This window comes from Stegostoma tigrinum, chromosome 15, assembly GCF_030684315.1.
Source record: "Stegostoma tigrinum isolate sSteTig4 chromosome 15, sSteTig4.hap1, whole genome shotgun sequence".
NCBI classification, from domain to species: Eukaryota; Metazoa; Chordata; class Chondrichthyes; order Orectolobiformes; family Stegostomatidae; genus Stegostoma; species Stegostoma tigrinum.
This window is the reverse complement of record NC_081368.1, coordinates 44046331-44072944: the sequence shown is the minus strand read 5'-3', so window position 1 is coordinate 44072944 and position 26614 is coordinate 44046331. Positions and strand designations below refer to the sequence as shown.

The 26614-nt window shown below is 39.8% G+C and overlaps 1 protein-coding gene across 3 annotated transcripts in view; it reads left to right on the top strand.

Annotated features, from left to right (window-relative positions):
* The window catches only part of tnfsf10l (TNF superfamily member 10, like), a 42912-nt gene extending 16853 nt beyond the window's left edge, over positions 1-26059 (top strand). The window contains exons 1-6 of one of the 3 annotated variants that reach the window (XM_048544876.2): positions 2019-2792; positions 12349-12504; positions 18016-18052; positions 18137-18247; positions 18648-18684; positions 23855-24008. In XM_048544876.2, the coding sequence (XP_048400833.1) occupies positions 2613-2792; positions 12349-12504; positions 18016-18052; positions 18137-18247; positions 18648-18684; positions 23855-23897 (564 nt within the window). In that variant the 5' untranslated portion in view covers positions 2019-2612 and the 3' untranslated portion in view covers positions 23898-24008. Of the gene's footprint in view, positions 1-2018; positions 2793-12348; positions 12505-18015; positions 18053-18136; positions 18248-18647; positions 18685-23854 lie in introns of those variants that run through there. The other 2 variants (XM_048544874.2, XM_048544875.2) reach the window with 2 other exon arrangements.
* Positions 26060-26614: the final 555 nt, after the last annotated feature.

Here is a 26614-nt window from a genome sequence, read left to right as displayed (position 1 = left end):
CACTTAATGTTATCCAACCAGAAAGAGTTCTTGTTACCATAACAGCACATATTTCTGAAGTGATTTTCACATATTTACATATTGGAAATTGATTTTGTTGACTGTTTGACCTTTTGGCTTGTAATTTTACAGTCGGTTATACTCATGCGTATTCTGATACTGTCTTATATACTTTAATTAGTCATCATTATAAACACTGTTGATTCCAAGCTTTTCTGCTTTTCTCGTCTTGCTAATGCAAAAGGCCACAGCCATTCTGTAATAAAGGCCATCAATTAATAATCAAACTATTCTTCATTGTTATTTGGCAACTGACATTAATAGTTCAATTACACTTTAAAAAATGCTGAATCATATCCTGGGCTACACTAGTGCAGAGGTTATTTTATTGGAGTAGTATTTCAAACAGCCAGATTAATAATCCAAAGAAGGTAAAATAAAAATTCATCGTGGTACTTTGAGATAAAACCAAAATAGAGTGGAAGTTGAAATTTTGAAAAGAAACAAAACATATTGAAAATATTCAACAGACCTGACAGGATCTGTGGAGAGAAAAAAACAGAATAAATGTTTTCAGTCCAATATAACTTCCTTTACGCTCCTCTTTAAAAATAAGATTCCAAATATTAATGCTGTTTTTCCTGCACAGACAGAGCCAAGCATTCTGGCTATTCTGTTTTTGTGGTACTTTAAGAATTCAAATTCAGTTTAAGAAAAAGCTGAAAATGGGCTGTTGTAAAAAGCAAACGAATACACTTAAATACAAGAGGGGAGGAAAGCTGCCATTTCTACCTGGCCTCTGATTCATGTACCAAATAGTTAGCTCTCACCGCTTTGGAAAAAGACACTCAGATATATTCAATTGCTGTAGGTGTCCAATAAGATGGTCTGCTACCACTTTTCTAGTTCCACTATGGCTAAATAACAAAAGCTAGCCAGGCCAAAGAAGCTGACATCCTGAGAATAAATAAATGTCATATTGTATGGATGTAATCGCTAGTATTTTGGTACAGGTATTTCACCGAATCTTAAAATGATGAAAAAAGCAGAAGATTATTTGACTCATTGATCACATGCAAGCCTTTTGCTAGACTATCTCATTAATTCTCCTCTGTACTCTTTTCCTGTATCATCGTAAATTTTTCTCCTCAAGTATTTATTCAATTTGTTTCAGAATTTTACTATTGAATTTGTTTCCAGCATCCTTTTATGCAGTATATTGCAGATCAGAACAACTCGCAATCTGTGAAAGAATTGTTAATCTTGCTGCCTCTGGTTCTTTAGCCAATTATCTTTCTGTGGAGTTCTTTGGTTCCTCACCTTTTTGCTGCTGAATACAATTTCTGCCTATTTACTGTTGTCAAAAATAATTTATCATTTCAAACAGGTTTATCAAATCTACTGACAATTTTCTCTGCTAAGAGGAGCAACTCCCAAGAACTTTAGTGAACCCAACAAATGAATTCCCTCTTCTCTGGTGCCACTTTATTAGATCTTCACTGCACCCTCTCACAAGGCTTTGATATAAGCTTCCTGAAGTGGTGGTGTCCAGATTTTAACACAATATGTCAGTTGGGACCTAATCAGAGTTTTCTAATGTTTTACTTAACTTCCTTGTTTTAGTATTCTATACCTATGTCAAAACACTTGAAGATTGTGATTTTACAATAGTTTTCTCTACTTTCCCTGGTACCTCCACAGGATTGTGCATGTATAACCCTTGGTCTTTCTGTTCTGCAGCCCCCTTTAAAATTGCAGGAAATACTCCCCTCACACAAGTAGATTGTCTGGTTATTATGACATTGCTGTTTCTGGGAGGTTGCTATGTATATAATAGCTGTTGTCTTTCCCGTATTACTGTAATGACAACACTTTAAATGTTCTTCATTGGCTGTAAAGTGTTTTGAGACATCTGGGTGTCCTGCAAGGTGTGATATAAACGGAAGGCTTTTCTCTTTTCCATTTGGCTCCAAGGATTTCATTGTCTTAAAAATCATTTGCTATTTTACTAGCCCTATGCCTTGCTGAATTCTGTCACTAACTTCCTCATGACTCACATTTTCAAACCTTGTTCAGGACGAGCATGCTGCAGGTTTTAATTTTGATATCCACACTGCTATTTATATCTGACTCTTGGAAGTTTAAGCATGTCAATCAATTTTGAATTTGAATATGAAGCTGCCTTTTGAGCAACATGGAAGAGTGCCAACGAGTCTTCGACTGTAAAGCCGAGAGAAGATAAGAAGAGTGGAATCCAACTCGAAGTATTGACTGTACGGAAACTTCCAGGTCCCCTGAGATTGTTCCAGCATTCTCTGATTAAAGACACGTAAGGAAGTTTTAGAAAAAATTGGACGGAGCATTGGGACCTATACAAATCGCGCCAACTTCCCTGTTGGTGGCACGCCAGAATGGAGCCAAGACAAACATTCTGCCGCAGAACTTTGGAGGGACACGGATTTTCGGTGAATTAAGATATAACAGAATGAAGCTGCTCCTCGCCTAGATCCACCCACAGCTGGCAGCAGATTTTTTTTCCCCTTCCTCTGGAGGTTATTTTCCTTCCAGGCGGGTAGATGCTGTGAGTGGTGTTCTGTACTCCAAGGGATGCAATGGCTGGACAGTATTGCCGATCCAGTAGCTCGGAATCCGCTGCTCCAATGATCAGGGCAAAGCGCACGGCAGCAGCGTCGGCAAATTCCAAACTGGCCCTGGCCGGTGGGGTCACGCTGTTTATATCGCTTGCTTTGACTGCGGGAATGGTTGTGTACTTCACAGGAGAAATCGCTAAGGTAAATTCTACCAGAGGGCGAAGGGGGAAATAATCGTTATGTGTAAAATAAATCGATTGCCTATAATTTGCATGATTAATTGGGATCTGGAGGAAATAGATTTTAAACGAAAACCCATTTCAGTGTTGCGCGTTTATCTAATCGATGCTATTATTAAACTAGGAGTTGAAATGATTGGCGTTTGTTTACAAATGGAAAGTTGCATGAACTTTGTTTATCGGGGTTGGGTGGGGCGGGCTTATCATTCTGTAGAATAAACATTTTAATCGACGCGAATCGAAAATGAAAGAGCCGTTTACAAAATTTGGACTTTAGTAACAGAGTTCAGGCGGGCCCAGCTCCCTTAGGTTCGAGTGCGCAGACATGCATGTGTTCTAATGGAAACAATCCAACAGTAACACTTTCAGAAGGAATTTAAACAAGCTTGTCTCTCTTGTTGTAAAGGGAAATGAGAACCATTCAAAAAATAAGTTTGAACATGCCACATCATTTGTTTGGCTAGATTGGGAAAAAAAATCTGTGATTTCCTTGAATCCAGAAAGAAGAGTCTGCCACTGCCATTACACAGAAACATGCAAGCACATGTGCTTTTAAGGTGATAAATGTGCTTGGAAGCAAACAAACAACAATTGCTTTCTTCAGTACTGTGATCTTTTACACTGCTGAATTGTACCTGCGCTTGGAAACATTTTAATACCTACTTTTCGCATGAATTTGACCACTTCTAGTCTGTATGAAGCCTGCACGCTTCACAAAAGGCGGTATAACAGGTTAACAAGCTGTAGAGCTGATGAACACAGCAGGCCAAGCAGCATCAGAGGTGCGGGAAAGCTGACGTTTCGGGTCTGGACCCTTCTTCAGAAAAAGGCGGTGTTTTGTCTACCCGGAGCTATTCCCAACAGAGAGACAAAAGAACTTCCCGAAAATGTGGCTGAGTTCTTGACACATCAAGTGCAATGTCCGAAACATCTTAAACATCTCCACCAAGTCGTTACTGTTTGCCAGCGCTCTGTTTCACAAAACTAAGGTCAGGTTATTGCTGGTGGGGCTCCTCGGGAGATTTACCAGGCCCAGCCTGGCTGCTCTTGCTAAGTTCATTTCTCCTGTTTCTGAGGGCACTGACCCTCACTGAAGCACTGTCCCTGAGAACAGTCATAGCTCATAGAATCCCTACAGTGTGGAAACAGACCATTCAGCCCAACAAGTCCGCAGCGACCCTCAGAGCATCTCATCCAGACCCATTCCCCTATAACCCACCTAATCTACATGTCCCTGAACACTATGGACAATTTAATATGGCCAATCCACCTAACCTGCACACCTTTGGACTGTGGGAGGAAATCCACGCAGAGGGAGAATGTGCAGACTGCACACACTCAGTCGCCAGAGGGTGGAATTGAACCCAGGTCCCTGGTGCTGTGAGCAGCAGTGCTAACCACTGAGCCACCGTCACTCAGGACCAAAACAAAATTGCTGGAAAAGCTCAGCAGGTCTGACAGCATCTGTGGAGGAAAAAACAGAGTTAACGTTTCGGGACCAGTGACCCTTCCTCTGAACAGTTAACTCTGTTTTATCCTTCTCAGATGCTGCCAGATCTGCTGAGCTTTTCCAGCAAATTTGTTTTTGTTCCTGATTTACAGAATCTGCAGTTCTTTCGGTTTTTATTTAGTATTACCCTCACTGGGGACTGTCCTTGAGGGCACCGACCATCACTGGGGCACTGAGCATAGAACAGTACAGCATAGTACAGGCCCTTCGGCCCAGGATGTTGTGCTGACCTATTATCCTACTCTATGATCAAAACTAACCTGCATCCCCTACATTTTGCTACCATCCATGTGCCTAACCAAGAGTCACTTTAATGTCCCTAATGTATCTGACTCCACTACCACTGCCAGCAGCATATTCCACGCACCCGTCACTCTCTGTGTGAAGAACCTACATCTGACATCTCCCCTATATCTTCCTCCAATCACCTTAAAATTATGCCCCCTCATAATAGTCATTTCCGCCCTGGGAAAAAGTCTCTGTGTATCCGCTCCAACTATGCTTCATCATCTTGTACACCTCTATCAAGTCACCTCTCATACTTATTCATTCCAAAGAGAAAAACTCTAACTCCCTCGACCTTTCCTATTAAGACCTGCCTTCCAGTCCAGGCAGATCTCCTCTGCACCCTCTCTGAAGCTTCCACATCATTTGTTTAATGAGGCGACCAGAACCTGAACACAATATTCTAAGTGTGGTCTAACCAGGGTTCCATAGAGCTGCAGCATAACCTGGCAGCTCTTCAAACACAATTCTCCTGCCAATGAAAACCAGCATACCGTATGCCTTCTTAACAACCCAATGAACTTGGGTGGCAACTTTGAAGGATCTATGGCTGTGGACCCCAAGATCCCTTTGTTTCTCCACACTGCCAAGAATCCTGCCATTAATCCTGTATTCAAATTCAAACGTCCACTTGAATCACTTTACACTTTTCCAGGTTGAATTCCATCTGCCACTTCTTTGCCCAGCTATGCATCCTGTCAATGTCCCGTTGCAACCTAAAACAGTGCTTCACACTATCCACAACTCCACCAACCTTTGTGCCATCAGCAAACTTACTAACCCACCCTTCCACTTACCCTGATAGCACTGACCATCACTGGGGCACTGTCCTTGAGAGCACTAACCATCCCAGGGGCACTGACCCTCTGGACCACTGTCCTTGAGAGCACTAACCATCGCTGGGGCACTGAACCTCGCTGGGCCACTGTCCCTGAGGACAATGATCATCATTGGGGCACTGGCCCTCAGAGGGGGCATGGCTTTTTTTTAATAGAAACCCCTACAGTATGGACTCCACAGCTGCCCCTCCAAAGACCATCCCAGTCAGACCCACTCCATCCCTGTAATCCTACATTTCCCATGGCTAATCCACCTAATCTTCACATCTTCGGACTGTGGGAGGAAACTGGAGCACCGTGAGGAAAAGACCAACAGACACAGAAGAAAAGTGCAAACTGCACATAGACAAACATGCAATTGAACCCAGGCCCCTAGTGCTGTGAGGCAGCAGTACTGCCCATGAGCCACTGTGTCAGCCCTATGAACGTCCATACCACCCTTGCCAACCAAGAAATAATTCGAATGAATGCTTTTGTTGAAGCAATGCGCCATTTGATATGATCGTTTTTATGTTAATTCTGTTCACCAATCACCCCTTGCAGAATGTCATTGGCTGTTAGTTCAATAGTTCTTCAGGCCTACAGCCCTCATTATTATTTCAGTTTTCTCCCTGGCTTCACCCATTCCAAACTTTCATCTCAGCCAGCACTACAAACATTTCAGCTGTTTGCTCTCCTTTACTTCTCTTGCTTCTGTGTCTCCACTTTTATATGCTGCACATTGGCAACTATATTTTGAGCTACCTCAGCCTGATCTTCTGAAATTCACCCTACTCCATACTATCTCATTCATCTTTTGCGGTTCTCCTTAAAATTTATCCTTTTAATCAAAGCATGGTCATCAATTCTGATATCTCCTTCTGTGGCTCAGGTTAAAGACATGAAATGAATGTAGGGACATTATAGCTGGAGGCAAATAGGATCAGTAACCTTGGCTGATATTCCTCTTCATTGTTGCTTTGAGGTAATAGCATTAATTACAATACCGCAAATGTTATCTTCAGAATCCTTTAACTCAGCCCAGAGTAATCATCAAACATGGGAGCATCCTGATTGTTTCATATCATCACGTAGTTCATCTATTCACCCAGACATTCTGGGAAGAAGGTTTTTGCATACAGTTTACAAGTTTCTTTGCTTTTCATATATTTAAGAAGGTTGCTTGATTAAATTTTTAACAATCCTTAGTTAACAAACCATTTTGAAAAATGCAAGTTGACGTGCAGAAATGTTGGTTTCAATGTGGTTTGAGACTGCATTTTTAGAGGATGATGCATCCCAATTAATCATCTGCTCAAAAATGGAAGGAGGCTGCCAGTAAATGTAAGAAACCACTTTCTTCTGAATAACTGAAATCAGCAAATTGTGTTGCATCGCGATGTTAGAGACATGTTTAGGGTTTAAAATTATACAGACGTAGCAGCGGAGGAAGTAGTTGGGATTGTCATGTCTGCGTCCCACACCCCCGTAATGTAATCAAGGCTGGCATTTTTTCCTCTTAAGTCATTATTTCATTCCATCTGCAAAATTAAAGTTGAAACTGCTTCCACCACCCTTTCAAAAAGTTAATTCCAATTCATTAGAACTGCATAACTCTTTGTTTGCTTAAACTGACTGGTTCTTTTATGGTTTTTGTTGTACATCGCCAAGTCCATCTGTTCCTGCACCTGTAGCAGTCAGCTCACATTGAATCTCCATATTCTTCACACTAAAATGAATCACTTTAATCTGATTTGATTTATTTATTACCACATGTGTTTTCTTACAAAATACAATGAAAAGTGTTGTACAGTGTTGCAACTCTCCAACACCATCTTAAAGCACAGAAAAGTAAACCAAGATGTGGAATGAAGAGGCAGAAGAGTGAAGAAATAGAGAAAAAGCGTTCAGCTGTACAGTCCAAGATAGCAAGAACTGCTGATGCTGGAGTTAGAGATGACACAGAGTGGAGCTGGAGGAACACAGCAGGCCAGGCAGTATCAAAGGAACAGGAAAGTTGATGTTTCAGGTCCTTGAAGAAGAGTCCTGACCCAAAATGTTGAATTTCCTGCTCTTCCGATGCTGCTTGGCCTGTTATGTTCCCCAGCTCCACAACGTTACAGTCCTTCTTGTTAAATTTGGTTGTCAGGCATGAGCCCCCTTCAATGCGTTGCCACTCTTTGGCTCCATCTGCTTCCACCGATGCCCTCAGCACTACGCATCCTTGACGGACCTCGCCAATGCAGATACCTTTGGGCACCGCATCAGCCCAAACTCGACTTTGCCACCACAATGAGTCTGCTTCGGGCCCGCCTCACCGATACAGTCACTGCTGATGCCTCCTGCTCTTGTGCTGGGCCCAAACCTGCCTCTGCTGTCGCCACCATGAATCTGCACCAAACACAGACACCGCTGGGAACCCAAACGCACCTCTGACATCGCTACCACGAGCCTGCACTGCTGGGCGCACTTGCCGCTGGCTAAGCTGTCACCCTGACCGAACTCTTCAACAAGAAGTAAGTAAAAAAAAACAAGAAAAGAGAGAAAAAAGAAGAAAAGAAATGAAAAGAAAAGCAGATGAGCCCTGGGCTTGGGTGCCCTACTCACTGCCATCTTACTGGAAGCATTTACAGAATTGAGTATTAAATATTTGTTCACCACATATCTTCACATTTCGTCCATCTGCCTGTCCTCACCTGAAGTCTGTTACTATCTTCATAACTTTCCAAGCTTCATGTCACCTACAAACATTCAAATTATGCCCTGTGCACCCAGGTTCAGAACATTATTGATATTGAAAAGAATGGCGACGCCAGCTCTGAATCTCGAGTCATGCCACTGCACACTGCCTTCCCATGTGAAAGATAACATCATCTTCCCGTACCTTGCTAATGAGTACTTTCTTTCCTTTAGCAAGTTTAGCATCCACACAGCTATTGACTTTTCCCACTCATGGTCTTAAGTTTTGCCATCAAGTCCATTATGTGACATTTTATCAGATGCACTTCAAAGGTCCATTACCTTCATCGAGCTTCACCTTAATCAAAGAACTCATGCAAGTTAATCAATTATATTTGCATTTACTGAACTGCATTTATAATGCTTTTCCCTTATTTAGCCAAATATATTTAATTGAAGTTCTTGAATAAAGATCTCACCACATGTTTAAGAAGGGAACAAATGAGTTGATCACACATCTTTGCAATCACAGCTACTTGAAAAGGCATTATGGCCGACTGACTGTTGTCCATTGATAATGGGAACGGCAGATGCTGGAGAATCCACGATAACAAAGTGTGAAGCTGGATGAACACAGCAGGCCAAGCAGCATCTCAGGAGCACAAAAGCTGATGGGTCTAGGCCCGAAACATCAGCTTTTGTGCTCCTGAGATGCTGCTTGGCCTGCTGTGTTCATCCAGCTCCACACTTTGTTAGCATTATAAATGCAGTTCAGTAAATGCAAATATAATTGATTAACTTGCATGAGTTCTTTGATTAAGGTGAAGCTCGATAAAGGTAATGGACCTTTGAAGTGCATCTGATATGAAGGGTCTAGGCCCGAAACGTCAGCTTTTGTGCTCCTGAGATGCTGCTTGGCCTGCTGTGTTCATCCAGCTTCACACTTTATTATCTTGGCTGTTGTACTTTATTGTTTTTGTTCTGTTCTATTCTGAAGTACCTTGCCCTATGACTGTAAAGCTGCCCATGTGTGTGTGTGTATATGTGTGTGTGTTAATCAGAGGTTGCATATAACCATTCAGAACATAATTGTACTAATATTCTGTCCCAAGTCACATTCCTTTAGCAGTTAGGACTAAAGTTTGGCTTCGTATTCTCACTCTTATGCCTGAGGCAGAAGATTTCATCTTTAAACTCTTCTTCAGAGCCTTAGGCAATTAACCAAAGCTGATGCTTCAGTGAAAAAGTGAGAAAATGCTGCACTGTCAGACTTCACTTATTTTGTATTAGGTATTCAATCAGGACCTTCCAAGATAGATGCAAAAGTTGACAGGGACAATTCAAAATTGAGCAGGTGGGCTTTCAAAAGTGTACAAACCTACAGCTAAAGCAGATAATAGGGCAGATTATTCCATTGTCAATTTTGGGTCCTTGCTGGGCACAAATTAGTTACTGTAATTTCTACATTAAACGAAGAACTACACTTCAACAAAACTTAATTAACCGTAAAGTGCTTTGGGTCAGGAAAGGACAAACATGCAAGTACAAGTTCTTCTGTTAACAAAGAGATTTCTTTCAGACGCTCCCAACCAATTAATCTTCAACAGTTCAGTGACAGTTATGCATTTTAATAGAGCAATATATCACCAGTTGCAAAGCCACCCCCGTTAACTTTTGTACATTAGAAAATAAATCTTGCAATGTAATGTGAATTTGTATTTTTCTCTTGTACATCTATTATTGCCCTTTTCTCAAATTGTTGACTCCTGCTGAGCTATGGTTTCATGACTGTTAGCATCTATTCCCATGATAGTTCACTAAATGCAAATAAGAATTATTTACCTATTTGTGAGGGGCATTTCAGCTAAATCGGATCCTAATTTTACCTATAGTGTGTCATGATGTTTCTTCAGAGGTAGCAGGAGGGGGAAGCTTGTAACATGTAACATGAAAGAAAGACCTGGCTGATGTTTATCCTTCCTTCCCAAAGTCATTGAGCAAATTGTAATGTCTTGACTTCACCCTGTGTTTATTTGCCCAGCAAAACGGAGACAAGCAGACTTTATTTCCAAAAATATGAATTATAAAAATTGTTCATTAAATTTCATTTATTCAAAGAATTTCATTTATTAATAACCATATACCTTGTTTGAAGAAAAAGCTCGTACGTTTCTGTGCAGTTACACTGCTCACTACCACAATCACAACAAACTATCAGAAAGTGCAAAATATCCATTTTGCAACTTTTTTGATTTGAATGAAATGTTGAATATTACTTGATATGGTGTCTAGTTAATAGAGGAATGTTCATTTTATTTAATTGATGTAGTTACAGTTATTTTCAGTTTTTCTTTTGATGTAAAAGAACTACAGCATCATTGTTACAAAAAGTCAATAAATGATTTTGTCACAAGGTCAAAAATCACACGACACTAGGTTACAGTCCAACAGGTTTATTTGAAGATGCAAGCTTTCGGAGTCTGGCTCCTTTGAGAGGTGGCATCAGACACTGAATGTATAAACAAAAGATCAAAGGGTCATAGAAGTGAAGTAAATGTGTTGAACAAACCTAAGATGGCTGTTAAATCGTTAATCAGTTAGAAAGGATTAATACACAAATTCCAGAATGTCTTCCAAGTCACGGCCCTGAGATAACTAGGGGAATTTTCAGTTCCCTTAGTGTACAAGAGGTGACATCCCTGGTCAGCCTGTGCATTTTAGGTGTGAGGACTTGTTTAAAATCTGGTAGTGTATCAATTTGGAGTCAGACTGGTATTACAAATTGTGTGCTTTTTGAACAAAATAGAATGTACCTGCAATTACAAATCTGCAAATGCAAATTCACCCATAGATTTACGTGTGTGTGCCTGTGTGTTTGAGAGGGTCAGAGTGAGACAGTGTGCATGTGCGTGTGTGTGCGTGCATGTGAGGGAGAGAGAGTGTGTGTGTGTGTGTAGGGGAAGTTGAGAGAGAGTGAGTATGTGGCGTGCATGTGAGGGAGAGAGAGTGTAAGTGTGCATGGGGGTGGTGGTGAAGAGAGACAGAGTGTGTGTGTGTGTGTGTGTGTGTGTGAGAGAGAGAGTGTATGTGTGGGGGAGTGGAGAGAGAGAGAGAGAGTGTGTGTGTGTGTGTGTGTGTGTGAGGGAGAGAGAGAGAGTGTGTGTTTGTGTGTGTGTGAGAGAGAGAGTGTATGTGAGTGTGTTTGTGTGTGTGTGAGAGAGAGAGTGTATGTGAGTGTGTATGTGTGTGTGAGGGAGAGAGAGTGTGTGTCTGTATGTGTGTGTGCGCCACACATACACACAATCTCTCTCACACACACACTTTCTCCTCTTCACACACATAAACACAAACACACATTCTCTCTCACACATGTATATGCAGACAGTCTCTCTCTCTCTCTCTGTCTCTCACACATACATATTTGCATGCGTAATTGCAGATACATTCTATTTTGTTCAAAAAGCACACAATTTGTAGACAAGGCCTCACACCAAAAATGCATTGCCTGACCTGAGAGGTCACCTCTGCTATACTGATGAAACCTTTAGTTTTCTCAGGGCAGTGACTTGAACAAAATTCTGGGATTTGCCTATTGATCCTTTCCTACAGATTTAAGATTTAACAGCCGTCTTAGGTTTGCTCACGCATTAACATTAGTTATATGATCCTTTGATCTTTTGTTTATAAATTCTGTGTCTGATCCACCTCTCACTAACACCTGAAGAAGGAACAAGACTCCGGAAGCTTGTGTCTTCAAAAAAACCTGTTGGACTATAACCTGGGCTCGTGTGATTACTGACATTGTCTGCCCCAGTCCAACACTGGCATCTCCACATCATGATTTTCTCAGACTCTGTAACCAGTGCTGAAAGAAACACAGGAGCAGTATGGAATTACATCTGAACCTTGATTTTTGTACCTTTCCAGCCCTGCAGTAACTTATTCCACAGCACTTCAACTTCCCAGATCAGCAGAGAGTGAGATCAACATCTGACTATTCAGAACTTCATTGTATTAATTTGCTCTACTAAGTTCTCTGTCTCGAAAATAAATGATAAATCCAAATCACATGGCTGATTTTGGGATCGTGATATGCACATTATGGTTGCCACAAAGCAATAGAAGTTGTACTCTAAAATTATGAATTGAGGAAGTATTATAGTAGTTAAAAAATTAGTTTGTGTTCTATGCCCAGTCTTAGAAAGCTTGTGTTCTGTTTTGTTTAGGTTAAAAATCAGAATGCTCTCCAGGATCTGTGGTGTCTGAATAATCCCTCCAAACTTCAAGAACTAATCAGTACAGAGACTGAAGACTTGAGTGATCAGATCAGAAAAGATCCCTGCTGGAGACTGGCTAACAGTATTAAATTGCTTGTAAACAAGGTGATTGGAAAGACCAGTGTTGCAATATTAACTCTGAATTTGTTTCCCCAGCTTTTCCTTCTGTGATGCCCCAGTTAGAAGGTCACAAACAACTTGTCTGGTCATTGTCCAATGAATTTCAACAATCCTTAGTTCCTCCTAAGGATATTTTAATGAAATGGTTGGGATTCTGATATAATAAGCTCACACAATTTTCCACTCTGACTTCTGATTCAACTGAGAAAGTGAAAAATTAGTTTTAAAAATATTTGCTGATCTGTAGGGTATTACTATTTTTCTGCTAAAATAGCTCCATTTGAAATTAAGGGAATCTTGATTGGCATATTCATATACAAAACGCTAATGGATAAGTCCAGAGATACTGAAAACCCAAAAAGAACAGCAATTTAAAATAGCCCTGAATAAAAGCTAGTGACTGAGGTACCTTCATTTTTGTTTACATTTGATTTCAGAATTTTAAATAGAGTTTTGAGTGCGCATTCAACAATTGAGTTTTTCCATGAAAATTTATGTACATAGTGCGTCATTCACTATTTAAGCTTGTGAATGCAACATCAGGCATGGATACATCTTTACTAATCAGCATAAGAACTACTAAAAGATCCTCCCTCGCCACCCAGAATATCAGTCTAAGCAGGTTGTCCAAATGAGTGGCAAAGTGTGGAACAATTGCAGTGTGTTTCGTTTGCTACATTTTATTGCTATAAAACCGTTGCTCCAACACACTAATTACTGCAAGTCTGAATATGAATCAGTAAGAAGCATTTACGTGTACATGTAAATGACATTAATTTCACCACCCTTGAAAGATCCCATACCGTAGTAAAACAATTCCTCTGTAACTTGTATACCTGTAACAGAAAGGGACACTAATTCACTGCACTTCCCACTAAAATTCAACTCAGCTGGAATTTCAGTTATTGCTGGTAGTAGTGCATCAATTGATGATGTGTACTTTCGCAAGATGACTGTAAATCACCAATTTAAATAAACACTGTACACAAAATGCTGGGAGAGGGGACTGTGCAGTGGGACCTGGGTGTCCTTGTGCACCAGTCACTGAAGGTAAGCATACAGGCGCAGCAGGTGGCAAAGAAGGCAAATAGTAACCTCTTCATTGTGAGAGGTTTTGACTACAGGAGCAGGGATGTGTTGTTGCGGTTATACAGGGCCTTGGTGAGGCCACACCTGGAATATCGTGTGCAGTTTTGGCCTCCTTTTCTGAGAAGGGATGCTCTTGCTCTTGAGGGAGTGCGGCGAAGGCCTACAAAGCTGATTCTGCAAATGGCAGCTCTGATGTATGAGGAAAGATTGACTAGGTTGGGATTGTTTTTGCTGGAGTTCAGAAGGATGAGGGGGATCTCATAGAGATTTATACAACAGGACTGGACAAGGTAGATGCAGAGAGGATGCTCCTGATGATGGGTTGTCCTGAACCAGGGGCCACAGCATGATGATTTGGGGTAGACCATTTAGGATGACATGGGGATACATTTCTTCACCCAAAGAGTGGTGAGCCTGTGGAATTCATTACCACAGGAAGTAGTTGATGCCAAAACGATGAATGTATTCACGAGGCAGCTAGATATAGCATCTGGTAAATGGAATCAAAGGTTATGGGGAGAAAGCAGGATTAGGCTGTTGTGTTGATCGATTAGCCATGATCATGATGAATGGTGGAGTAGGCTCCAAGGGCTGAATGGCCTCTCCCTGCTCTATCTTCTATATTTTTATGTGTTACCAAGTGGATTTGGCCTATCCGAATTATTTCAATGGAAGTGTCAAAAAAAAACTGTCAGTTCCAAAGGTTCATAATTTTTGTTTCAAGATGGATTGCTTCAAAATCTTTCCATGCTATTAAACTTTGAGCTTTCCTCTCTCCAAATTCAACAGTGACAGAGTGGAACATAAAATAGTGGAATTGAAACTAGAGGTAACCAGCAAGTAGTGTATGGGGATAGGTTAGTGGCCAATGTGAAAAATAATTCACAGTCTTCTATGAGGATATAAAATAGTAAAGGAGTAGTCCAAGGAAGGGTCAATTAGGAATCAAAGGCAAGTATTTTCCTGACGCGTAGTTGAAGTACTGAATGAATACTTTGCACCTGTCTTTACAAAATAAGCAGACGTTGAAATCATCACAGTATGTGACCAGATAGTTAATAGCATGGGTCAGATAAGAAAAAGGTAAATAAGAGACACCTAAAAGATTGTATGGAAAGATATGGATGTGTCCGAGATTGAAATAGAGAACAGATTGGCCATAATTTTTAATCCTCTTTCGATATGCATGGTGCCAGAAGGCACAAATTTAATGTAATTGGCAAAAGAGCAAATATTCCTGAAAGGGCTGTAAAAAAAATTTAAAGGGCTATGAAAGCAGATTTAAAGCAGATTCAGTAATAGCTTTCATAAGGGAATTGGATGAATACATGAATTGAAAACATGTGCAAGGAAATTGAGAAAGACCAGAGGAGTGAACCTAGTTGAGTAGTTATTTTTAAGAGTGGATGGAGTTACGATGGACAGAATGGCCTCTTGCTGTCTTATATCATTCTCTGATTCTACCAGGTACAGGAACATTAGGAATCATCAAAGTCAATAATTACATATCTAATTGTGAATAAACCCAATATGTGGCAGTATCAAAGTCTGTTTCTTTGTATGTGCTGATTATGTATGTTTGGTAGAGATAAGAACAAGGAGAAAAGGCATTATGAGGTTTCACAAAATGAGTTAGGAGCAGCAAGATTTTGAGATCTGGAGGAAGTAGCCTGAATTGAGCCAAGAAAGCTGGTCGCCCAAAAAGCAAATACCTGGCAGCAACTGTCTTTCATTTCAATGTTTGAAACTAAACCACAAGACAATTCTGTGAAACAAAGCGAAACACCCATGAATAATTAACAAAAAAATCCATAGTCTATGTTAGTAAAATAATCCTCTGTTGACATGGTACAGGAGGGTGGTAGAAGAAATCTGAGTAATAATATCACATTCATGTAGACATTTTAATGCCTTTAAGATGTCTCAAAGTGCATCAGGACCATGAGAGCCCAGCCTTCATAGAACATAGAAAAGTATAGCGCAGTACAGGCCCTTCGGCCCAAGATGTTGTGCCGTGGAATAATTCCAATCCAAAAATAAAATAACCTGACCTACATTCCCCTCAATTCACTGCTGTCTATGTGCATGTCCAGCAGTCGCTTAAATGCCACTAATGACACTGCTTCCACGACTGCCAGTCCATGCGCTCACAACTCTCTGGGTGAAGAACCTCCCTCTGACATCTCCTCTATACCTTCCCCCTAACACCTTAAAACTATGGCCCTTCGTGGCAGTCAATCCTGCCCTGGGGAAAAGTCTCTGGCTATCGACTCTATCCATGCCTCTCATTTGGATGATGACTAACAGTTAACTGAGAAGTTTTGAATAAATTTAAACAAGGCAGATTGATTATAATTAGTCAAGGCATTATGCCAGAGAATAGTTGATGTTTATAACGTTACACTGTACCAGGCTCAAAGTGTGTACATGTTCTTTGTGTCGGCTTTCTTGGAATCTTTTTTGTCCATTTGAGAAGGTAGACTGGACTTGAATTGTAGCAATTCAAAACCTCCATCTCTTCCTCTATTATACTGACATGCCACCTTAGATTGTGGCTTCAGTGTTTGGATTGGATCTTGAACTTACTGCCTCCTAACATTGCAGGAAAATTGTCATAAAATGAGCAATAGCTGACATGCTAAATAATGCAGTGAACAGTTTTAATTTCTTGTATTAATTGGTATAATTCATGAATTATAAATCCACAAAGAGCTATCAGGGTACAAAGGGCTTTACAAACCAGTTAATCTGAGGTCTGTTACTATATTTACTGATGCCAACAGTGTTAGAAGAAGTTTATATCTAAAAATGAGACTTAATGCTAAGGAAGGAAACAATATGTGAAATGACCAAAAATGTTCCTGAGGGTTTTCAAGGGCATGCAGTGGGTATGGTTGAAGTCTTGGCTATCAATTGTCAAGAGAAAGGAATTGAAGAATGTGCTGGAGTTCAGCAAAAAGGGCTGGAGGAATTTAGAGAGGTTTTTGAGACATACTGTGAAAGGATGTTCAAAGCAAACAGCTCTAGATCAAAAGATCATACAAATGGTGTGAGTGGAGTGTCAAATCACATGCAGAGGCCTGCTATTCGACACTCCACTCACACCATTGTATGATCTTTTGATCTTGCTGTCCTTGATCAATCTGTTTATAAATTTTGTGTCTGTGTGCTTCTTTCTCATGACACCTGATGAAGGGGCTATGCTCCAAAAGCTTGTGATTTCAAGTAACCCTGTTGGACTATAACTTGGTGTCGTGTGACTTCTGACTTTACACAATATGTGGTAGAGTCCAAGGGCAATGGCTTTTATCATCCATTGTTGAGCCAGAGAAAACTGTGGCTCATTAAACGCAGGGATTTAATAAGTCAGTCAGACAACAAGAAGCAGTGAAGGGGATGAATGTTGTGATGAAGCGGTAGAGCAGATTGTTTTCAGTGTACAGGTTCGTGTATACCCCATAAATGCAGATGACATTCTCAAACAGCAGCGCCTAGTTGCACAATGGGTGGAGGCAAGGGCTGATTTTAGTTGAAGCTGGATGTAATTATGCGCAGTTGGTAAGTGAAGATGTTGGTGGGCGGTACTTTTTTTGTTACACGAGAGTGAAACAAAGTTAAGATGGATACTGAGTTGGACACCGAAGGAGAAATGTAAGGAAACACATCGTTGACTATATCAAAGGAAGTACCGTGGGAGGAAAATGTAGATGGTAACACCATGTAATATGTGATTTTTCCCAGAAGGAAAAACCAGTAAGTCTGGACAATGAGATGCAGTGGTCCATCTCACCAACACACTTCAAAGTGGAGGACCAGTGCTGCCAGTGTGTTTATTTCTGGGCATTTCTTTTCTTAATTGCCTATTCCACTGTGTAGACCTCTTTTGTTACTGAGTAAGATGGAAACCGGAGGGATACAAATGAACTTACAGAACCTAGAATTTTTGGATTTGACACTGTATTCAAGTACTTGGAAGCGTAAATGAAGTTTGGAAAAAGGATATTAATTTGCAAAAACAAAGGAATGTAAGATGCGTATACTTTAAAGAATGGGATGATGGTGGTTGCTGTGAAAGGGAGGATGACAGCACCTGAGGGAAGGAACCTTTATACATGTGTACAAATAGCTACAAATTTGTTTTATGGAGTCTTTTAGATAGAAAACACATGTCCTATCAACAAGGGCGCCTACACAACTTGAAAGCAAGCATGTATAGATGTAGAAGGTCTAAAGATCTTGACAAGTTTCTGATATTTGTTTGGGACTGTTGTTACCCTGATTTAAAAATGCCACTGCTGAGCCTAAGAAATGAATAGTTGGAAAATGTCATTGTTGTCAATTGATATGCAGCATGTCGGTTTGTGAAACTTAAAATCTCAATTTTCTTCCCAATAATTCTAACTTCAGATAGTAGACAACACAAGCAAGAAACGAGTAATCAAAGGTGAGCTTGTTTCACATTTAAACACATTTGATAAACACTAACTCAACAATTTCAGATAAGATACACGATTCTTTTTCTTTTCAGATGTAATGGAAAATTTACCTGTCGACGTTTTTAAAACTGCAGCAGAGTTCGATGATAAACCTGCATACCGCTCCTCTGCTCATTTCACTGTACAGTTTGATTCTCAGCAAGGTCAGTGCATGCTTCTTTTGACAAGTTGCATTTGTCGTGCAAAAGACTTCTTTACCACCTCAAAATTGTGGCTGACAATGAACAACAACATGATAGAAAACACACTGTGGAATGCCATAGTGCTGCTGGAACACTGTGGAATGTCCAAGAATAGCACAATGAGGAAGGGAGCTGTATATCACTTGCCAAGCCACTGAGTTCCTGATCTCACATACATTGATGTGGGAAAGTAGGAAAAAGATGGCAGGCAGTTCTCATCAATTAAAAGGAACATGGAAGTCATCCAAACATAATTTTACAGTGCCACAGTTGGAAAATGTCATTGTTGTCAATTGATATGCAGCATGTCGGTTTGTGAAACTTAAAATCTCAATTTTCTTCCCAATAATTCTAACTTCAGATAGTAGACAACACAAACAAGAAACGAGTAATCAAAGGTGAGCTTGTTTCACATTTAAGTACAAAGTTCAGCTGCTGCAGGGACTCTGTTGGGAAAGTAAGACTGTTCTTTCAGAAGAGGGACTTGCATTTTTACAAATACCACATATCTACGATCTCAGTAACAGAAGAGCATGAATAATGGGAGCAATTCAACACTTTTCCCATAGGATAGAAAGATGCTATTAAAAGGCAGAGATAGAAAGTTGGTTAAAATATTTTACTTGTTTATACATACGTAGTTGCTAGAATCGGAAACAGGAAAGTAGACAGTAGATCTGTGTCTTAGAGAAGATCTGTGAGAGCCATTTCCATCCCTGCTCTCATTTTCTCACCATTCCAAAAAGTCTTTATTTGACCTAACAGAGATAACAAGTTGTAGAGCTGGAGAAACACAGCAGGCCAAGCAGCATCAGAGGAGCAGGAACGCTGATGTTTCGGGCCTAGACCCTTACTTGAGCTTCCATGGCTGAGATGATGAGGTGGTCCAATTTGCATGATTATGTACACACCCATCCACCTTTGACAGGAATTAGAACACCTTGCTGATATTCTCAAATCTCAGGTTACATACCTCTCACCTTCTTGCAGTGTAATGGCTGAATAACTACAACTTCATTTCTTCCATTTCCGACAAGAAAAAAATGTTCCTTTTAATATTTCAAGCATTACAGTTTTTATTCTTGTCAACCTATAATTATTCATATGTTTATTGTTTTGAGTGGAAACTTAAGGGCTGTTAAGTGAAAAGGGTTAAGTCTTCTAAATCGTCAAAGGTTTGAAACAATCACACTGTTAAACTCAAAATGGGCAACTTCATCAAATGTATCACGTGCAGTTCTCCATGTAGTTTTAAACCAGTTCAGTGCAGCAGTAAATGTGACACCATGGACAAACATCACATAACAAGCTCCATAATAATGATAATGTACCATCCTTTTTTATTTTAAAACAATACCTATTTATCAGTATATCTGTTCTTAATCATTAACTTTCTCTGAGATGATGTTGCTCATGACCTTTTCTGCCCTTGCAGCTAAGGCACAGGTCAAACATCAAATCTGTTCCTTCTCAGTTGCTGATTGATCTTTTGTCTCCATTTTGTATGACCTGGCAGTCTCCCCATCACCAACAAAAACCTGGGTGATTGAACCCTGCACATGTAAAGCTCAGGCAACGATGAACTAAGCTTGTTGAAGAGATGAGTTGCATGTGGTTGGTGGACCAATGGGTTGCTCTATGCATCAATTAGTTATTGCTTCATACCTTCCTGGGTCACTTGGAGGAAGTATCTTACTTAACAGCGTTGTCTTAAACTTTCTTGCATTTAACAGATCTGTCAGTGATTTCTGTCAGCCTTCTGATGCGCAGTTCAGAGTTACAGTAAAGAAGGCTTGGACCTTCCTTTGTCTCTCTCCATTTTGTGAGGGTGGTTTTGACCATCTGAACATGTCTTTCTTTGAATCACTGTCCCCTAAGGTATTAAGAAGACGTTATCAAATCTGAACCGATTGGCGAATGCCTAAATTTTTTTTGAGGTGAATTCGATTCACATTTATTCATTCAAGGATCCTTTGCTCGGCAAATAAAATTTCTATTGCTGAAATGAATTTGCAGCTCTCAAGTCTTTTAACTTTTTGGATGAAGTTTTTTTGAGTAGTAACCTGCAGCAATGAAATATCGTTTAATGTATAGAAATAAAATGACTGCCAATATGTTGTGATATTTTACGATATTACCGTCTCTTTTCTTGTGTGTTTCTGTACTTCTGGCATGTGTTGCATGTAAACACCTTGCAGGTCAGACTTAGCTCACTTGCTGGGAGAACATCTATATTGCTTCATCTCTGCTGGTCTCATTTCTGACACTGTGCAGTTATGTTATGCTCACTAGGTGGTAGATTTTGAAACCAAAATCTTTTATCTGTTGAGTTCTCCTGTGGTGATAAGCAAGTTAAGGGATCTATTAGCACTGTCTCTCCTTCTGTAAATTGGGAGAGGCGAGTGTGCAGAGGGACCTAGGTGTCCTTGTGTACCAATTGCTGAAGGTAAACATGTATAGAAAAGGTGCAACAGGTGGTAGAGAAGGCAAATGGTATGTTGGCCTTCATTGCGAGAAGTTTTGAGTACATGAGCAGGGATGTGTTGTTGCGTTTGTACAGAGCCTTGGTGAGACCACTTCTGGAATATTGTGTGCAATTGTCTCCTTTTCTGAGGAAGGGTGCTCTTGCTTTCAAGGGAGTGCAGCGAAGGTTTACGAGGCTGATTCCAGGTATGGCAGGTCTGATGTGTGAGGAGAGATTGACTAGGCAATGATTGTTTTCACTACAGTTGAGATGAAAAAGGGGAGATTAGGGTATCTCATAGAGACTTATAAAATTCTAACGGGACTGGACAGAGTAGATGCAGGGAGGATGTCCCTTATGGTGACTGTGTCCAGAACCAGGGGTCACAGTTTGATGATTTGGGGTCGACCATTTAGGACAGACATGAGGAGACATTTCTTCACTCAAAGAGTGGTGAGCCTGTGGAATTCATTCCCACAGGAAGTAGTTGATGCCAAAACATTGAATGTATTCAAGAGGCGCTAGATATAGCACTTGGGGTGAATGGGATCAAAGGTTATGGGGAGAAAGCTGGATTAGACTATTGATTTAGACGATCATCCATGATGGTGAAGAATGGCGGAGTAGACTTGAAGGGCCGAATGGCCTCCTCCTGCTCGTATCCTCTATGTTTATGTCTTATACTTCAAATCTAAGTTGTAACTTTGAAGACTCAGGAGTAACTTTGCAATCTTGCAGGTTTTCTACACAATTTTTCTTTCCAATTTATTTTGGTGGCTGGCGATCACTGTCCATTGTGAACGTTCTCCCATGGAGAAATGTGTGGAATTTTGCACATCCATACACAAGTGATAAAAGTTCTCTATGTTGTGTTACATGTTCTTGGCTGCTGCTAGAGCTTTGATTGTGAATGCCGTTAATTTTCCCTCTTGTACCAGTGTTGCTTCCAGTCTTTTTGATGAAGCATCGAAGTTCAGAATGCTGGTTGCCTTTCTGTTGTAGTGTGATGGATCGTCATGTGACTCTGACCATGTGGTCTTCTGTCATCAGTTCTCATAGGTTTATTGTGTGCTCTGATATTAGAGGTTTAAAATAAGTCCTGCATTGGACCAAACATCTCAGTTCTTTCCGGTCTCTTGAAGCTTCTATCTCTAACACAATTGTGACTTTTCTAGCACTTTGGCTTGACTCTGACAGCTTTGTAGATCATGCCACAGAACTGACATTCTTTCACTTTTACAATGTGTTTTGTGATCATTTTTAGCTTAGTGAGATCCAGGCTACAATACACCTTGTAGCAGCAGTCTTTTCCTCAGCAATGATAACCTGGTTATTACTTCTACTTCTTAAGATTTTTCAGTTAATTATGATGCTGTTTTTTAGCTTTATTGCTGACATTGGAAAGAAATGTACAATTCCATCTTGTATCTCCTTAAATTTTCACAGCATCAGGAAGGGGAAAGTCTGTGGCCATTTTGACTCACCCAGTAGTTCAAAGTTACAGACTGCTTTTTGTTTAGTTTCTTCCTTGCTCTTCGTTCAATAGCTGGCTCTCTTCAAATCTGAACATATGCCATCCTATCACATCATTGTTGAAATCAATGCATGACACTTTTTCATTTACCCCAACTTTCTTTCTCAGGATCCCAAAATACGGATTTTTAAATTTTCTTTAGTCTTTGTACACACAAACTTCCAGTTTTACAAACTGAAGTTTTGTGTCAACTATGACTTACTTCCTGATTTTTAAAAATCCCTTCAAGTCTGATGTCATGAGTTTTTTTTTACCCATCCTTCAATTTAGACAATAAAATATAGTCATCATTTAGTAGTTTATACAAACCACAGAAATCTGGATTAGGATATCTTTTACAGACTATCACAGAAATGGAAGTACTAAAGTTGAGGGAGGGAGAGAAAAGAATCAGATATGAATCACGTAAATGCAAGTGGAAATTGGAAGCAAGCTTAATTTTTTTTAAAATTCATGGTGAAAGCAGGAAATGTCATCAATAGAACCAGGAACAGAGATAAGGAGGAGTATTTAGAACAAAGCATATTTCACATACTGTATCCTGAAAATGGCAGGCATTGCACATATCAGCATAGATGCTTATAGTTGGAGGAAGTGAGTGGAATAAAAGGCATTGTTCTCCAAGAAGTACGATGTTCATGTAGGTGAAAAAGTGTAGTGGATGGGGACTTAATTCAAGTACCTGTTTTTAGTTGTGTCTATCCAATGTTGAAAGCATTAAACTTGAAAGCTTTCTGTCTGCATGCTTAACAGAATCAGTGAAGGTATCATTGCTCAGCCCTCGAAATGAAGAGTCACTGACTAATTCTTTTTGAAGCAGAGTCTGATGCCCAAATTTTGGAAGAAACAGCTTACACTCATCTACATCAGCAATTATGTAGTGTGGCATACGCATTTCAAAGATCTTGGAAGCGTAAATTGGTCTTGTATTTTTCTTCTAATTTCCAACACCTTTCTTTGGTTCCACTTACATTTTTACCCAGAATAGGTAGAACCTCTGCCTTCTTTTTACTTTTCAATCTGTTCTCTTATTCTTCTTTGGGAAGAACTTGGAACCCATTTACTCCTACTTGTGCCTTGAGAAATCATGGTGCATTCGTGACAGGAGGGAAGAGTTCCATCAACTCGTGTGATCATCACTGCTGTAAAATTTGTGTGCCAAGAGGAGCTTGGAAATGTAACATTTTTTTCAGGACTATCCATGCCAGCAATGCGATACCATTCCATTTCACCATTTTTAAAATTAGCTGACAAAAAATAATCAATCCAAACTCCTTTTAGCTTATTGTAAATTTAGTGAAAGTTCAGGAAAAAATCCAGTACAACTCTTTTAATGGTAACTGTTTGATGTCATGATTCAATTTGAATTTGCTACATTGTGACCATGTGAGCTTTTTATTTGTTGAATGGTTTTGTTTTTGGTGCCAGCATATTAGTTTTGAGTTGCTAAGATATTCTGTTCATTACTGGAATATTGCTAATCAACACATTTAATATTTACTATGCTTTGTTTAAAATATGAGACATGTACTTGGAATTTTATCTTCTGAACTCTTATTTTTTCCAACAGATATGTTATACAATGCAGACCAGTCGTGTCGTCATCTTGTTAAATGGGGTTTTGAAAAAGGGCATTCCTACTTTCAGAACATGACGATCAGTCATGGAAAACTGCGAGTCAGTGAAACAGGCAGATACTACATCTATGCCCAGACTTACTTCAGATATCAGCACAGGGCTGTAGCTGATTATGAGGGCTATTCTGAAATATCTAATGAGCAACAACTTGTGCAGTGTATATACAAGATGACAAATACCTATACCTTACCAATCCTCCTCATGAAAAGTGTAGGAACAAAATGCTGGGCAGCGAATGCTGAATATGGTTTGAATTCCATCTACCAAGGAGGACTATTTCAATTGAAGGCTGGTGATGAAATATTTGTTACTGTCTCTGATATAAAATTAATGGGTGATGATGTATCATCTAGTTACTTTGGATCCTTTAGATTGAGTATGTAGGGAGATCTCATGATCCTTGCTGAGAATAATGCTGCACAAATCTGATTCTAAAATGAAAACTGGCTCAATTTTTAAAAAATTTTGCAATTGGTTAATGTGGTGGTTAACCACTGAAATATATTTGTATAAGGTTGATGTTCTGTTGCAACAGAACATGAGTTTATTTCACAGAGGAAGAAATAAACAAAGTTTTATAAATGTATATATGTAGAAGAGAGTTACAAAGATCTTAACTCATACATCAAAGTAAAGTTTCAGGTTGTTTCTCATCATTATCCATACAGAGATTCAATCCCAGAGAAGGATCACACCCAAATCAGCATTTTAAAAAAGTTTGATTTAACTGACTTTCCCCAGTTTCTTTCTCTTGGACTATGGAGACAATTTTACAATTCTGTGACTGCTGGCATGAACAACAAGTTCTGTCATTGGCTCTACTGCAATCGTTTACAGTTATTGAAAACCCGTCTTTTGTTTCTTTACTTGTTCTAATTCATTTTACCTTGCACCATCATCCCTTTTGTCATTGAATCAGACATTCTTTCTATCCTACCGTTTTCCTTTCCTCTTGGCATTTTCCCACACATCTATCCCTCATATCTCTGTCCAACACAAGCAAAAACAAATTGCTGTAAAAGCCTAGCAGGTCTGGCAGCAACTGTGGAGAGAAATCAGAGGTAAAGTTTCAGGTTGAGTGGCTTATATTTTTGTATTTGCTGAACACCTGTTACATTTCTAATTTCTTTCAGTTCTAATGAAGGCTAATGATTTGAAGTGCTAAATGATTCTTCTCCATAGATGTTGCCTGAACTTTAGATTTGCATTGACTACTTATATTAGAACAATATTGTATAGCAATGGTGTACTGTTGAAGTTAATTCAAGGGCAATGTCTGACAACTTAAGTCCAAGTAAAGGAAAAAAATACATAAATGGCATCCCTAATGCACAGCTACTAATCAATAATATTGGTTTAAGCAGTGAGCCAAATAATTAATTTTCACAGATTATGCAAGACAGTTATATCTTTAGAAAGAATCATGGTGGAGATAGATGACATTTGTAACATAGCAGTGCTGCAGTTTGTATTTCCTTTCACTGTAATCAGAGTCTGTATGTCTTTCTGTCCAAATATAATTTTTTTAAAAATGGTTTAAATGTTTATTACTCAATCCTGTTGCAGCATGCCTAAGTATCATGGAACAAGAACAAAAAGTGTGCTGTACACAGCAAACAGGTATCAGTAATGCGAAATCAAGTGTTTGAATCTGCAGCAATTGGATAGACAATTAATCTGTTCTTTTGTATAATACCCGAGAAATTAAAATTGTGTCATGTTTATTTTCTGTTCAGTTACAATACTTTATGCTTAAATCACAGGCACTATGCTATTCCCTAAATCACACAGAGATATATTTGATTATTAGCCAAATGTAACCTTTATTTTCAGAAATAATTAATTAGTTGATCTCCACCTGACCCACTGGGTGAATGAGCTTCTCATTGTGAAATTGAAGCAGAGATAGAAATGATTCTAAGTGTCATCCAGGTCTGCCATAACTTAGTTGATTGTAATGACAATGGGTGTAGGGCTCAGCAGAGGGCAGCGACGATGACGCTGATTGGTGGTTGGGATGAAGATTTGAATTGGCACAGTCACCAACAGCAGAAGGAGGACCTCCACAAGACATCCTCCAAGTCAGAGTGAAGACAGGCATTCAGCGACAATGAGAACTGCAGATGCTGGAGAATCCAAGAGAACAGAGTGTGGGGCTGGATGAACACAGCAGGCCAAGCAGCATCTCAGGAGCACAAAAGCTGACATTTCGGGCCTCGACCCTTCATCAGAAAAGGGTGAAGGGTCTAGGCCCGAAACGTCAGCTTTTGTGCTCCTAAGATGCTGCTTGGCCTGCTGTGTTCATCCAGCCCCACACTTTGTTAACAGGCATTCAGCAGTGGGTGACAATGATGATGCTTATTGGCAGTTGGGGTGAAACTTTGCATCAGTGCAGTCACGACTACCAAACAGGGTTTTGTGGAGGAAGTGTTGTCAGGGGACAGTTAGACCCCAAACACTACTTGTAGTGTTTTCCTTCCTCCTCTGATCAATTAAACAAAAGCTACTGCAAGAGGGGGCCCATTCAGTAACTGGGCCCAACTGATACCTCCTGTAGTGGTGAGAAGATCAACTGGGACTCTAGGCAGAGACAAATGCCGGAGTTTTATGCTTGGTTTGTGTATGTAAAATCAGAATAACCTAGAATGGCTAGCATGACTGGGTAGGTGTATAAATGTGTTTTGTTTTGTTA